The sequence below is a fragment of the Chaetomium globosum genome, genomic scaffold, assembly GCF_000143365.1.
Source record: "Chaetomium globosum CBS 148.51 scaffold_5 genomic scaffold, whole genome shotgun sequence".
NCBI lineage: Eukaryota > Fungi > Ascomycota > Sordariomycetes > Sordariales > Chaetomiaceae > Chaetomium > Chaetomium globosum.
Window position 1 is genome coordinate 219,421 of NT_165980.1, and position 12,596 is coordinate 232,016.

Sequence of the window (12,596 nt, forward strand, 5' to 3'; positions counted from 1 at the left end):
TGCAGCTTGTACCCGAAGAGTTGGCATGGCAGCTGCTGGACGACGTCATAGTCATTGGTTAGGTCAGAGGAGTTTCGTGACAGCTGCTGGCAAGCGTCATAGTCATTCGTTTGGGTTTAGAAAAATATACAACCCTCCAAGGAAACGCACACGACCACGATGCAGTTCAATCCCCAGCTCTGGAATGCCATGGCAGGTCGCGACGCAGTGGTCAGGATTCAGAACCACGCATGAGCGGACGCCTAAACGCGCGCGGCGGAGGCGGAAAATACGGGAGACATGGGCAAACAAGACCGACCTACGCCCGCGTGCGGAACTCTCCCCTGAAAAACCCACCGCCTCCCAAAAGATCAACGGCACCGTTTTCATCCCCTCACAATCTCCCCTCCACCAAACCACAACCACACCTACAACCACTGACCGCCTCCATTCACCGCCTCTTGTCCACCACTGCCACCCCCCTCTCCCGCTTCCTAAACCCCGGGCCACCAACAGCTCCCAAACCAACAAACCCCCCTCTCTCTAACCGCACACCCGACGTTCCAGGACAGTGATTTCATTTTTAAATCTGCCTACCCCTGTCTCCCATACCCCGTCGCATCGCAGCAGACTTCGACTTCCATGCTCTCCTGCGGGCGGGGCGCTCGGGCTATTAACCCACTATTAACCCGGCGGGGCCGGCAGGACGTCTCGGCCGCGTGGTCCGGACGGTGCTGCGGCTGCCGCCGTTACGGCCGCTCCTCGTAGCGTGGCGGCGTGATGGGACGGCTTCCTATAGCTAACCCTCGCAGCAGGGAAGTTGGCCTTGGCTCGCTGTTTCTGGCTGGTATCCCAGGCTCTCTGAACTCGGCACTAATCTGATAAGCGTGGTGTTGAGATGACGGTTCAAAATCAGGGCAGGCGGCGGTGATCGAGGCAGGGGTTGTCGCTTCCGGAGAGGGGCCCCGCGAGGAACCATTCCTGGCACATGTCATGTAATGGTTCACAGAGAGGGGGGAACGGTGAGAATGAGGGATTAGAAGTCTTGTCCCCACAACCGAACGACCCCACAACCGAACATGATCTACGAGTGTACCCCTTCCATTCAAATGTCCAAAGCATCCACAACACCAGTCATTTCTATTGTATGTACAAAATGCCTACTGAATATCCTCGGCCTTGCGGACCCTCTGCAGACCACAGACAATCATTTCCTGTGCCTCATCAACGACAGGTTGTAGATCTTCCGGGGTGGCCGCCCTCCTCCGCTTTGGAGGCCTGCGTGAAGCTTCCTGGGCCTTGACAATCTCTCCTATCCTTATAAACTTATCATTTCGATCCTCAAGAACACTAAAGGTCAGGCGAACGATTAACGAGAAACATTGAAAACAACCAGTAAAGAACGCATCAGCTCAGAATCCCACTTAATACCATTGTCTATAGACAACCTCTTCAACGACCACCAACCTGCCCCTTCGGAATCGGGGGCACCCAGCAAACCGCCAGATTCAGCACGACATGCACAATACCAATAACCCAAAACCCCTTCGCATAATTCGTCCCGCCATCCATAAACCGAAACACCACGGCAAACACCACCCCGCCCAGATTCCCCCCCGCGCCCGTCAACCCCGACATCAACCCATTCGCATGCGGAAACACATGCGGAATCAATGCAAAGTTCGCCCCATTCCCCGCCTCATGAAACACCGCCATCAGCACCACCAACCCAATCATGGTCCCCAAATCATGCGGATCCAGCACCCCAATCACAATCAGCAACACCCCCGTCACCACGCCACACACATGCACCCACCCCTTCTTCCACCACAGCTGCCCCCCCGACACCTTATACAGCACATCGCCCACGACCCCCCCCAACGGCCTTGTCACAAAATTCAGAAACCCAAACACCGCGGCGTAGTTCGATGCGCGGGTCTGCCCCAGATAGGGGAAGTTGCGCAGGTAGTAGGCGGCCAGCACCGAGTTGATGGCCAGCTCGCCGCCGAAGGAGCAGGCGTAGGTGGCGACGTGGAAGAGGGCGTGGCGGCTGAGGAGGATGGGGAGGGCGGTGTGGAGGGTCGGGGGGCGGATGATTTCTTCCGTGTGCGCGGTGGCGTGGTCGAAGGGGAAGGGTGTGGTGGTTGTGGTGGTGGTGGTGGTGGATTTGGGGAAGGATTTTTCGAGGTCGGACGTGGTGCCGTCGCCGTCGCTGGCTTTGCCGATGGGGGTGGTGGTGCTGGAGGTTTCGCGGTCCGTGATGGTGCCGGGGATGGAGACGATGGTGTCATGGGGTTCAGTGGGGGGTTGGATGTTGTGCCGGTCGTTCCTGGTGGGGGTGTTAGTGGTGGGAGAGTAGGAACAGCAAGGCAGGAGGAAAAGCGTACCATGTCTCCATGGGCGTGTCTCTCACACAGCAGCAGCAGGCCGACGCCGCAGGTGATCAAGCACACCAGCGGCACGACAAAGGTGATGCGCCATGCCTGGTCGGGGCTGTGCCCCCACCGATGGACAAGCGAATCATACACGGCCGGCATGATAAAGTAGGTGATGCCGCCGCCGGCGTTGCCCCAACCGCCCGAGAGGGCGTTGGCGGTACCGACCACGTTCTTGTCGAACCAGCCGGTGCACCAGACTTGGCAGGGGACAAAGGCGCCGCCCAGGATTCCGATAAAGAGGCGGATGATGTAGAGCCCCGTCGCGTCCTTGATCAGCGGCGCCAGCCCGATGGGGATGCTGCCCACCAGCAGCAGCAGGCTGAATACCCTGCGCGGGCCAAACTGGTCGCAGAGCGGGCCAGCCATGAACCGGACCGCAAGCGTGGCTACGAGAGAGATGATGTTGGAGTTGGCCACCTCCTCCGAGGTGAGGTCGAGGTCCGTCTTGATCGTGACGGACAACTGCGAATTGTCAGTAGGGTCTCCATAGGCCGGTTTCGAGGTCACCTACCAAGGGCGGAAAGGTGTACCAGGCCCAGAACGACAGCATGAAGCCGAGCCACGAAAAGAAAAAGACTCGGCCATGGGCGTCGATGGGGTTTAGGATGGGCACGCTTCGTGCTTTTTTGTTCACTGGGTTGACGGTTGGCGTTCGCCAGAGGTCAGATACCTGGAAGCCCATTGTTGCTGATGCTGTTGCGCAAGGCAGCAGTAGCTAGGACTCAGGGGATGGAAGCTTGATGTTGGTGATATGATGGACAACACCAGAAGCCCGTCAACCTATGTCTGCCGCGGGTAGATATAGATTTGTCCATTGTCGCCGTTGGGCCGACTGTTGGCCAAGCTTGTGACGTCCCGTCTCAATATCGCGACGATCCGATGGCCGGGTTCTCCAGGGGCCGATGAAAGGAGGGTTCCCAGAAGTTTTCCGGCATGCATATGCGTGAGACCAACCCATCCCACGTCCGGAAGGGGTCTAGACCCCCACAGTCCGGCCCAAGTCAGCCCTGCCGTTATCTCCTTATCTGCACCGAGTCTGAGGCTCTGGCAAGGGGCCGTCTTGGCAGAGATAAACGGGCATCCTCCCAACCGCGCCGGGTCTTACCGGACACCAACGTTATCTGGCATCCGAAGCAGGGTGCTAGATAAGTCTATCATGGAAAGGCCATCTCCGCGGGGATAAAACCTTGCTCATCCCCCCGATCAGTTGAGGCGCGGACCTTGGGTCGCCTGGCTCTCTTTCCGGGTGTAGCACCCGAAATCCAAGCCCGAACTTGATTTTTTCTTCCTCGCCACCAAATGGACACGCTGATCCGCAAGATGCCCTTATCTTCGACCCGCCGTGCTGGTGCCGTCTGAGGCTGAGACCCAACCACCGATCTTTATTTATCGTATGATGATGGGGGTCAAGGTGCTGCCAAGGGCGAGTTGTTTTCAATTTCACCGGCGATCGGACCGTTTCTACACTGGTGCCATGGTTGAGGTTGATTAGCACTAGACATTTTGTGGCCGAATCATCATGGCTGGTGTCTCGGGAACCCTGGAGATTTTATGACGCGGTCCATCCTCGTCAGAGTTGTTGGTATGAACACGAACAGCGTGGGAATAAAGCGGCAATGATTGGGATTCAATCGGAGGGATTTGTTATCGATAGCTATCCGAAGAAAAGAGTGGCCCGAAGTTGAGGTGGAGGCGAGTGAATCGTGGAGGGGTGCTGGCATGCTGTCTGTCATATCAGCCTTTTCCCACAAACCCTAGCCCCCAACGTACCCAAGTAGCTCCCAGGTGGCCCTTGACTGCGACTTGAACTTGCCACCGCCCTTGGATGCTTGCTCGAATACCGGCGCGTGCGTTGTTAACCCCAACCTGCATCGTCCTCTAATTTGGTCGCCGGCGACTTGCATATGTCCGATGGCGCACAGATGAGAGCATTTCCGTGGCCAAGAGCCGGCGTGGGGATCGACTTGAGAGTGGAGTTTGCCGCCCGGCATTGTTCCTCGCCCTGCTCACAATTGATGGTATCGTCGCAGGCCCTGTCTGGCTGTGCTCGCTCGCTCGTGCGGCAATTGGGTTAGTGGTCAACCGAAAGCTGGGCCCAGATATCCAAAGACAAGAAGAACCAGTATCAGGCACAATGCATTGGCGTCTATCGCTGCCAGGCCCCCACGATCCTTCTCCCGCATCCATATGTACACGGCAAGACCTCCTCCCCCCGGCCTGCTCAGTTGCTCCGCGCACCAGCCTTGGCCTCCCTGAGCTCGTCCATCTTGGCGACGCGCTTCTTGAACTCGACGTACTGGCACTTTTCGTAGCTGTGTCTCTCGTCCTGTGTGTCGCGGGGGCGAGTCAGCCGATGCGGTCTTTCTCTCATTCCCCTCTCCCCGCATCATCTTGGTCCTGCTCTTGCTCCTGCTCCTGCTCCTGCGTCTTCCTCCGGGCGGATATCGTACCTCGCACTTCCACGGCATGTACCAGGTCTCGAAGCGACAGCGGTTGAGCGGGATCAGAAGGTGGGCGCAGCTGTCCCGGTATTGCAAGGGCAGCTTCGCATCGCGCATTTCCTCGCGGGTCGCCCCTGTGGTCGTTTTGTCAGCTGACTCAGGCGCCGGATGGAACTGGTGATACGACGGGTTCCTTACGCCGTGGTGTCTCGTCGGATTCTAACGCCATTTTGGGCTGCAATTGAGCGGCTGCGAGCGACAATTGCGCGAGTCGATGTCGTGGTTGTAGAGGTTCGCTTGACACACCCAGAACCGAGAAGCCGCAGTGGAGCTCGGACCGCCCAAGCTCCGGCCTTGGGGGGGCTATTCACGTGTGATCCCACGTGATATATTTAATCTAATCTGTGAATTCCTTAGTTAGTTATCGGAATCGCTTCGTGCATTAACCGAAAGCGGCAGTATTTTGGAACCCCGCGATGACTCCAAACTTCGGCTTGCAGTCCCATCCTCGCCGATCACATCCTCAGTTCTCGCGATGTGAATCTTTATTTAGTGACCGACTTTCTATCCATCTACATACTTGCCGCCTTTAGCCCCCACGGAGCTACCATGCCAGCACACCGCATGCCGAATTGCCGATTGATGCGACATTCCCCATAGGGGAGTCGACCGAGAGCCTTGTCGTGGTGTTAAGGATTGACGGTCTGAGGAAACACTAAGGAATGTTGCCCCGCACACGGTGTTGTTGTCCAGGTCATTCTAGGAAATCACCCTGACTCTTGAGTTGATCTGTCGCTCGACCACGGATCAACTGTCGCACACTGCAGCATGCTGCTGTTTTGGGGGCCACCAGCCAACCCGGTGGTCTGGTTCAGTCTCCATGCAATGTGCAGGGGTACACGATTTGGGCCACTGAGCGGCGGCACAGCGGCTTGTTGGGTACAACAGCTTGCTGGGTGTGGGAAAACAAGACTTCAAGCTGACGCGTGCGGCGTTTGCAAGATGGGTTTAAATTTAGACGGCCAATCTCTGCCAGGAGGCAAGCAACGATCCAGCGAGCGAGGCCTACAACACTTGCGCGGGTTCAAAATAAGGGGTAAACGCTGAGCTGTCTCCCGCTAACATGTGCAACCACAGAGCACTGAACCCCCTGCGGGGTACTGTGAACACAAGATCCCCGCATGCAGAAACCACTCAACCGGAGTTGCTCGGTTTGCGTCCTCTTACCGCCGTTGATACCTGTACTTCACCACCTAGTTTCCGTTCCAAACCGCCGGGCCAGGCATCTGGTACGGGGCGGGGTTGCTCTTCCACTTGTCGTAGGCAATACCGGGGTCGCTGGCCTTGTAAATGCCGGGAATCTTGGCCAACGGTCCGGGCGTGCCGCCACCGGGGCCCGTAATCTGTCCATCAATGTCAGTTATTTCCTTCCTCGCCTGGCCTATTCGGAGAACACTCAGGGGTTGGCTGGCTTACCTTGAGCTGGGCGCATTCCATGTAGAACTGGGCGCGGTTCTTGAACCCCTCATGCAGACCGATGTGCTCGACGCGGACGAGATACTCTCCCGGTGGCGTCTTGGGCGGGATGACAAACTCGAGGCGGTCCTTGTTGTAGGAGCACCAGTTTCCGTCCGACGCCGCGTTGCCCCTGCAGAGCCCGGTCTCGTACACCTTGAACCAATCGCCCGAACCGTCGTAGTTGGCCACCCCGTTGGGGGCGAGGGACATGTAAACGAAGCCCGGGCCGGGGTGCTCTATAAACTCGTTGTTGAACAGCTTGAAGCCGATCTTGTCGCCCGCCTTGACCGTGGCCGTCTGTACGCCGCCGCCGGGCTTGGCACCAACGTTGCAGCGCAGGTCGTTGCTGGTCACGATGTCGGGGAACGTCGGCATGTACGAGTTGCTGTTGCGGCGGACGTAGGTGTACTCGCCGCCCATGCGTTGGTCGTTGACCATCAAGATGTTGAAGATGTAGTGCGCCTCAGCAGACGCGGCCAGCGCCGCTGCAACAAAGAAGGACTTCATGTTGGTGTGTCTTGCGTAGCAGGAGAGATGGCGGAAGATCGACTGTCGTGGGGAAAACCTTTTTTCTTCTTGCCATGGCTCTGGTCTTTTAAATACCCCTAGGCTAACTCACCCAGCCTTGGACAGCCTTGCGGACGCGCTAATCCTCAAGATGCCCACGTCTCCGGCACTCGATATTAACCTTATTACCCCGGATTTCTGTACAGCCATTGACACCCGGCAGTGGCTCTGTATCACCCGGATTGGGCTCGAGAGAGTGATATTGACAATCTTGGCCCGGCTTGGCTTGCCCTTCCTGGACCATGGTAAGCATCATGGCATTTGGAGACCTTAGTTGAACTGTGTATAAATTGAGATGGAACATTTTATGATTGGAGGAGAAACAGCGTTACACAATATACGTTAGGTTCACCACGATTCTTACTTGGCAACTCTAAGCCGAAGCTTTCATTCGCCGTAATAGAGCATAGGAACGCCGTGCACTGATTTCAACCGTGCGACAGGAAGCGGGTCGTGGATTCTGGCCTTGTATCCGCCTATCACCAGCTATATTCCAAGGATAAAGATAAGTCTCGCAATAAATGACTTCCTTGTAACTAAGGCGGCAGTTCTCTTCGTCTCGGCGATTGTTGTTTGACCGATATGCGGTGAAGGGCTATGTGGGTGGACGGGTCCTGATACGAAGCCTGAGATCAGATATCCCGTTTCTTTTGGGAACAGGACAAAACAAAACAGGACCTATATACATTCCGACATTATCTTAGGATGGGCGCTTGTACGCACTGATTATGTGTTTTACAGCTGGCAGCAACGAATGTTAGATTTCGACCATCCAGCCGCGTGACGACTAAGGCTGGCTCAGATCCCGTGGAAACTCGAAACTACCTGCTGTAAATGTCGCGTGTACTCTCCCGATTTTGTTCCCTGTTGGAGGCTGAGAGCCCATCTCCCACACATGGAAGTTAGCGGCGGATTCCAACCCATGGGAAGGCCGGAAGGGCATCCGATACGACTCTGGAATACATTTTGGCCTCCGGCAGCCTCCTCCGTCGTAGATTACAGCGGTAACAGTAAATAAATACATCTCATGACATCAGACGCTCTGACGGACAGCCCTCTGGAAAAAGCTCGCAGTTACAGAAGGATCTGGACAAGCGTGTCCCGATAGAGGAAGCCTTGAGCTTTTACGTTTTTCGCGGTACGTTCTTTCTTAACCTTATATAGATAGCAAGCCTCCTAGGTGGTTTGGGTAGGAAAGTGAGAAAACAGAATCACCGAAATTTTTCCCACCGTAGTTATACATGTTTCTGCGACTTTGGCAGTCAAAAGTACATGAATTTGGGCGTCTTCCCTTTTGGGCGTCTTCCCCTGGCTAGGGGGCGGCACTAGTTGGTTTGTTACCGGATGCTTCCAGAGCTGGCACTCCCTATCCGCATCTGAAAACACGAGTCTTTAGATCAAGGTTGATGTTTTGGCAGTTGGTCTGGCGGTTTGCGGACGGGTCATCGCATCTCCGGTTCAACATCACTTTCCCGGCAACCGAATGTTCGCCCCCCTGAACATCGACTGCATGTGCCTTCTCGTGGCCCCATTGTGCACCCCCAACAACGAGAATTGGACGATAGGAATGACAAAGGTCTTTCTAAGCTCTTGACAGACAACATCAGGGGAGAGGCTCTAAGAATAACGGAGGTCGGCGGTTACGGAGTTACGGAGTTACAACGTATTCCTGCCGATCATGAACCAAAGTCTGCTGAGATTTGGGAGGCTGGCGATCACAGGAATGGTTGGTGTTGGGATACCTAACTGGGGAGCCAGTGGACCAATGAATGGTCAAGATGAAAGCTGTCCGCCTACCGAAGTACACGCTTACACAGTATGTGGCTTCGTTGGAACCACGTGCGGCGCAGGACTGCTCGGGTGCCTAAGCCGAACACTGGCAGCAGACATGGAGACAAGGTGTGGAAGCGTTTATGGGCGGGATGCTGTTTGGGGTGTTGGGGGCCGTTGGGGGCAAAGCAGCCAAGCCAACCTATTTTGTCGCGCAGGCCGAACTTCAGCTGGACTTTCGAAGCGAATTTGAGCCAAACAAGGCATGGCCGAGTGCCCGATTGGAATTGGAGAAAAAGGCAATGCAAGCCAAGCCGGGGCAACGCGTTTCTCGATCCGCGATCTACTTCCCGCGATCGCGCGCCAAACAAAACACGGCAAGGCGCGGTACGGAACTTGATGCGATTCTTCTCCCGCAAGGCGTTTGATGAACAAGCCACCCGGGAGGACAGCGGGCCGACAATTCGGAAACGGATGTTGAAGGAGGGTTGCGCAGCAGGGAAGCACCTGAGGTGGGCTTGCAGGGGATTATTTTTGGGTGGGCGGCCGCTGAACCAATCACTGAACAAGGGGATTGTTTCGACTTTGGACGGCCCGGCTGTTGCCCCACAGAAGCATTTCACCCACATTCTTTTTCGTTTCCCAGAATAACTTGCTTCCATCAGGGTGATTGCCCGAATCACCGCCCAGATAACCTCCATCTTGTTGGTGTTTTGCAGGCAGAGGACAGCTCTTGATGACCAACTCCGAGAACCACAAATTTTACAGGCCTACGAGTCATGGAATTAAGGGCGAACTGGGCAAAATGCTGTGTTGTGTGTCCAGGTTAACCTCCAGCCTTCTTTTCCATACATCAACGTCGTGGCATCCTAGGGAAGATCCGCCACGAGCCTGAGCTGCAGCGAACCATGGCGCAGATCCCCAGCCGTTTCCGCTTGCAACCCAAAAAATCCGAGGTTCCGTACCGTGTCGTCCCATGTTGTACTGTGCAATGAGCGACGGTTCGCTTCAGCCCGTGTCTCCAAATAACGTTATCGTGCATGTGAATGCAAAGTACCTACCTACTCCCCCTTCCACCCGTAGTAACCCGACCAGCCTTGATTCGACCTTTGGCCTTGTACAGATTGCCGACCTGCAGCTGCTGGTCTATCTATGTTTCTTCCTGCAAAGCAACACTATGCGGGCATCACGTTGGATGGTTCCCCTGCATCCCTGGGATTCTGGAACCATGATCCCTCCCGTCAAGAGCCGCGCCACCCAGCCTGCGCTCGACCCAGAGAACCGAGGTGATATTGGGCTCGTTGATATACGCGAAACATACCAACGGCGCCTAGCTTTCTCGTTTTGGTCGCCGCGAGCTGCTATTTACGGGAATAGCCAAGAATATTGAACTCCATCGAACCGTCCTGACGGGACTGTAAACAACAACTGGCTACATGTCCCTCTCAGGGGTAGAGTATGGCGTCACCCTCCCACCTACTCCCTGACGCTGGGGGATGGAGCGTTCCTATTCCGAGAACATTCAGGGGCTCGGAAGAAGACATCGAGGCTGGCGGCCGTAACCATGCAAGATCAACACTGGCCCATGCTCCCAGAACATGCAAGGCTTCCAACGCCAGCGTTTGTCAAGAGGAGACCACCGCTCTGTCTATAAGACAAGCCCATCCTACTGCTCACCAGATCCTGACTCACCACATTACCACCCTCCAAGGATCACGGCCTGGCCCTCAAGACTTGGTACTCGTCCTGGCTTCGCCAGCACATAGACCCTTCATCTACTGCTCGCCAAGTTATCCTATCACTACGCACGGTTTTCAAACCCAAAACACACATCCTCATCACAATGACATCCGTGTCAAGACATCTTTCACTGCCAGGGCCACCGGTTCGCCCTCCCCGTCCCACGTCTCCTTCACACACGATACCTCCTCGTGGTGTCCGACCAATGCGTCCCGCTCCTATCTACAATCAGCAACGCCCTTCCAACCCCAGACTTGAAGCCTCCTTGCCTCCTCCACCTGCTCCACTTGGGGACGATGTTTCAGACTGCGAGTCCGACAGCAGTGACGACGAGTCCGACACACAGCCACTCAGAAACAGCTTCCTCGGAGTCCGCACTAGCATCGTCCGGGCCCCTCGCGATGTTGAAGAAGCTGGGGCGTCTGTAAACTCGTCTTCAAACACCCTATCAGGAACACCACCCTTGAGCGCCAAAGAGTTCAAGCCGAAGGCCGTTGTTTCAGAACCAGATCTATTCGAGAGTCATGGCCTCGACACCTCGCCCTTGCCCCCGAAAAAGGGGTCTCGGTTCTACCGCTATTTGAGGTGGAACTTTGGCTCCGTCTACCGCCGCATCTTCTGCCTTGTTTACCTCGTGCAACATCATCGCCCTGGCCGTTCTCATTGCCCGCCACTTTGTTTCAGAGCAACAGTCCAAGCTGACCTACCAGCAAGCCAGCATCGCGGTGACGGCAAACATCCTCGCTGCCATGCTTGTCCGCAACGAGCATGTCGTCAATTCCATGTTTTGGGTATTCGGCACCTGGACCAAGAACCTCCCCTTTCGAATCCGCACCCTTGCGGCAAAGGTGTACTCGTATGGCGGCATCCACAGCGGCGGCGCCGTAGCTGCTACTTGCTGGTACATTGCGTTCCTCGTGCTCCTGACCATGGAGTTTCAGAGTGCTGGCTCGCTCAGCGTCCTCCGCAGCTACATCTACTTTGGGTATTCAGCTACCTTCATCCTGTTCCTCCTCGTGTCGAATGCTGGTCCCTCGGCGGCAAACCCCCACCTCCGCCGGCATCATGCACAACTGGTTCGAGGGTATCCACCGCTTCATGGGCCTTGGCTGGCCTCGTTTTGTTGTTTTTGGGGCCCCAAAGTCATGGCTGGCTCACCGCCGAGTCCATCTACCATCTAGTTTGGCATCTCCTTCGGCAAAGCCCTGCTCGTCTCGCCCAACTTCTGGATGCTCGTGGTTATCCCCACCGCCTCCTGGTAATCTACCCGTGGACCGCGCCTACGCCTCCGCGACGTCGAGGCCGGAGGTCCTCTTCCCAGCACTGCGTCCAAGCTCAACTTCAAGTAACCGCCAACGTGCACTACCGGCCAGGGCCATCCGCCTTCACCGAACCCCGGCACCCCTCGCCAAAGAAACCCACGCCCTTCGGCATCATCCCCCTTTTCCCCAACCCGTGGCCGCCCCCAAGCACATCCCCAACTGCCCCGGCTGCACCTGCCACGCCCACCCCAACCCCAAGCCCCAACTTCCGAAAAACCCGCCACCACCCACCCAACCGAAACCCCCCCCGCCTCATCGACGCACCCCTCAAGAGACCCAACTCCGCGCCGTTCGGCATCATCCCCTTTCCCACCGCGGCCCTCTCCAAGCACATCCCGACTGCCCCGGACTGCACCTGCCGCAACGCCCACCCCAACCCAGCCTTCCGAAAAACCGCACGCACCACCACCAAGAACCCCACGCCATCGGCATCATCCCCGCGCCCACTCGCGTCCCCAAGCACATCCCACTGCCCCGGCTGCACCTGCCGACGCCCACCCCAACCCAGCCTCCGAAAAACCCACCACCACCACCGAACCCCCCACCATCGCCACCATCCGCGCCCACTGCGTCTGCCCACTAAAATTCCCTTGAGATGCTATACACCGGCTACAAAAGTAATTTCGAGATATCCCAAAGCGTTGGTTTCTGGCACCAACGGTCTGACGAGGAAAATTGCTTTAGAGATCGATTCATGCCTTAAAAGTAATTTCCTTTATAGACGTCCTTTGTTACCCCAACTACATTCGGTCGGGGAATGTAGCGCTCGCTGCTGCATCGTGACTTAGAATTTTCGTATAGACGTCCAAGAGACCCCAATT

At 56.3% G+C, this 12,596-nt stretch overlaps 4 protein-coding genes across 4 annotated transcripts; 2 read left to right on the top strand and 2 right to left on the bottom strand.

Moving 5' to 3' along the window:
• Window positions 1-1,058: 1,058 nt before the first annotated feature.
• On the top strand, window positions 1,059-3,136 carry CHGG_06893 (uncharacterized protein; the record flags this gene model as incomplete). The annotated part of the gene is made up of 4 exons (XM_001224548.1): window positions 1,059-1,124; window positions 1,423-2,232; window positions 2,325-2,825; window positions 2,897-3,136. 4 exons carry the CDS (start codon window positions 1,059-1,061, stop codon window positions 3,134-3,136), a joined length of 1,617 nt encoding a protein of 538 aa, XP_001224549.1.
• Window positions 3,137-4,638: 1,502 nt separating this feature from the next.
• CHGG_06894 (uncharacterized protein) lies at window positions 4,639-5,087 on the bottom strand (the record flags this gene model as incomplete). The annotated part of the gene is made up of 3 exons (XM_001224549.1): window positions 4,639-4,743; window positions 4,868-4,992; window positions 5,057-5,087. The coding sequence occupies 3 exons, from the start codon at window positions 5,085-5,087 to the stop codon at window positions 4,639-4,641; spliced, it is 261 nt and encodes an 86-aa protein (XP_001224550.1).
• Window positions 5,088-6,111: 1,024 nt separating this feature from the next.
• Window positions 6,112-6,883, bottom strand: CHGG_06895 (uncharacterized protein; the record flags this gene model as incomplete). The annotated part of the gene is made up of 2 exons (XM_001224550.1): window positions 6,112-6,261; window positions 6,335-6,883. The coding sequence occupies 2 exons, from the start codon at window positions 6,881-6,883 to the stop codon at window positions 6,112-6,114; spliced, it is 699 nt and encodes a 232-aa protein (XP_001224551.1).
• Window positions 6,884-10,556: 3,673 nt separating this feature from the next.
• On the top strand, window positions 10,557-11,634 carry CHGG_06896 (uncharacterized protein; the record flags this gene model as incomplete). The annotated part of the gene is made up of 2 exons (XM_001224551.1): window positions 10,557-11,087; window positions 11,146-11,634. The coding sequence occupies 2 exons, from the start codon at window positions 10,557-10,559 to the stop codon at window positions 11,632-11,634; spliced, it is 1,020 nt and encodes a 339-aa protein (XP_001224552.1).
• Window positions 11,635-12,596: the final 962 nt, after the last annotated feature.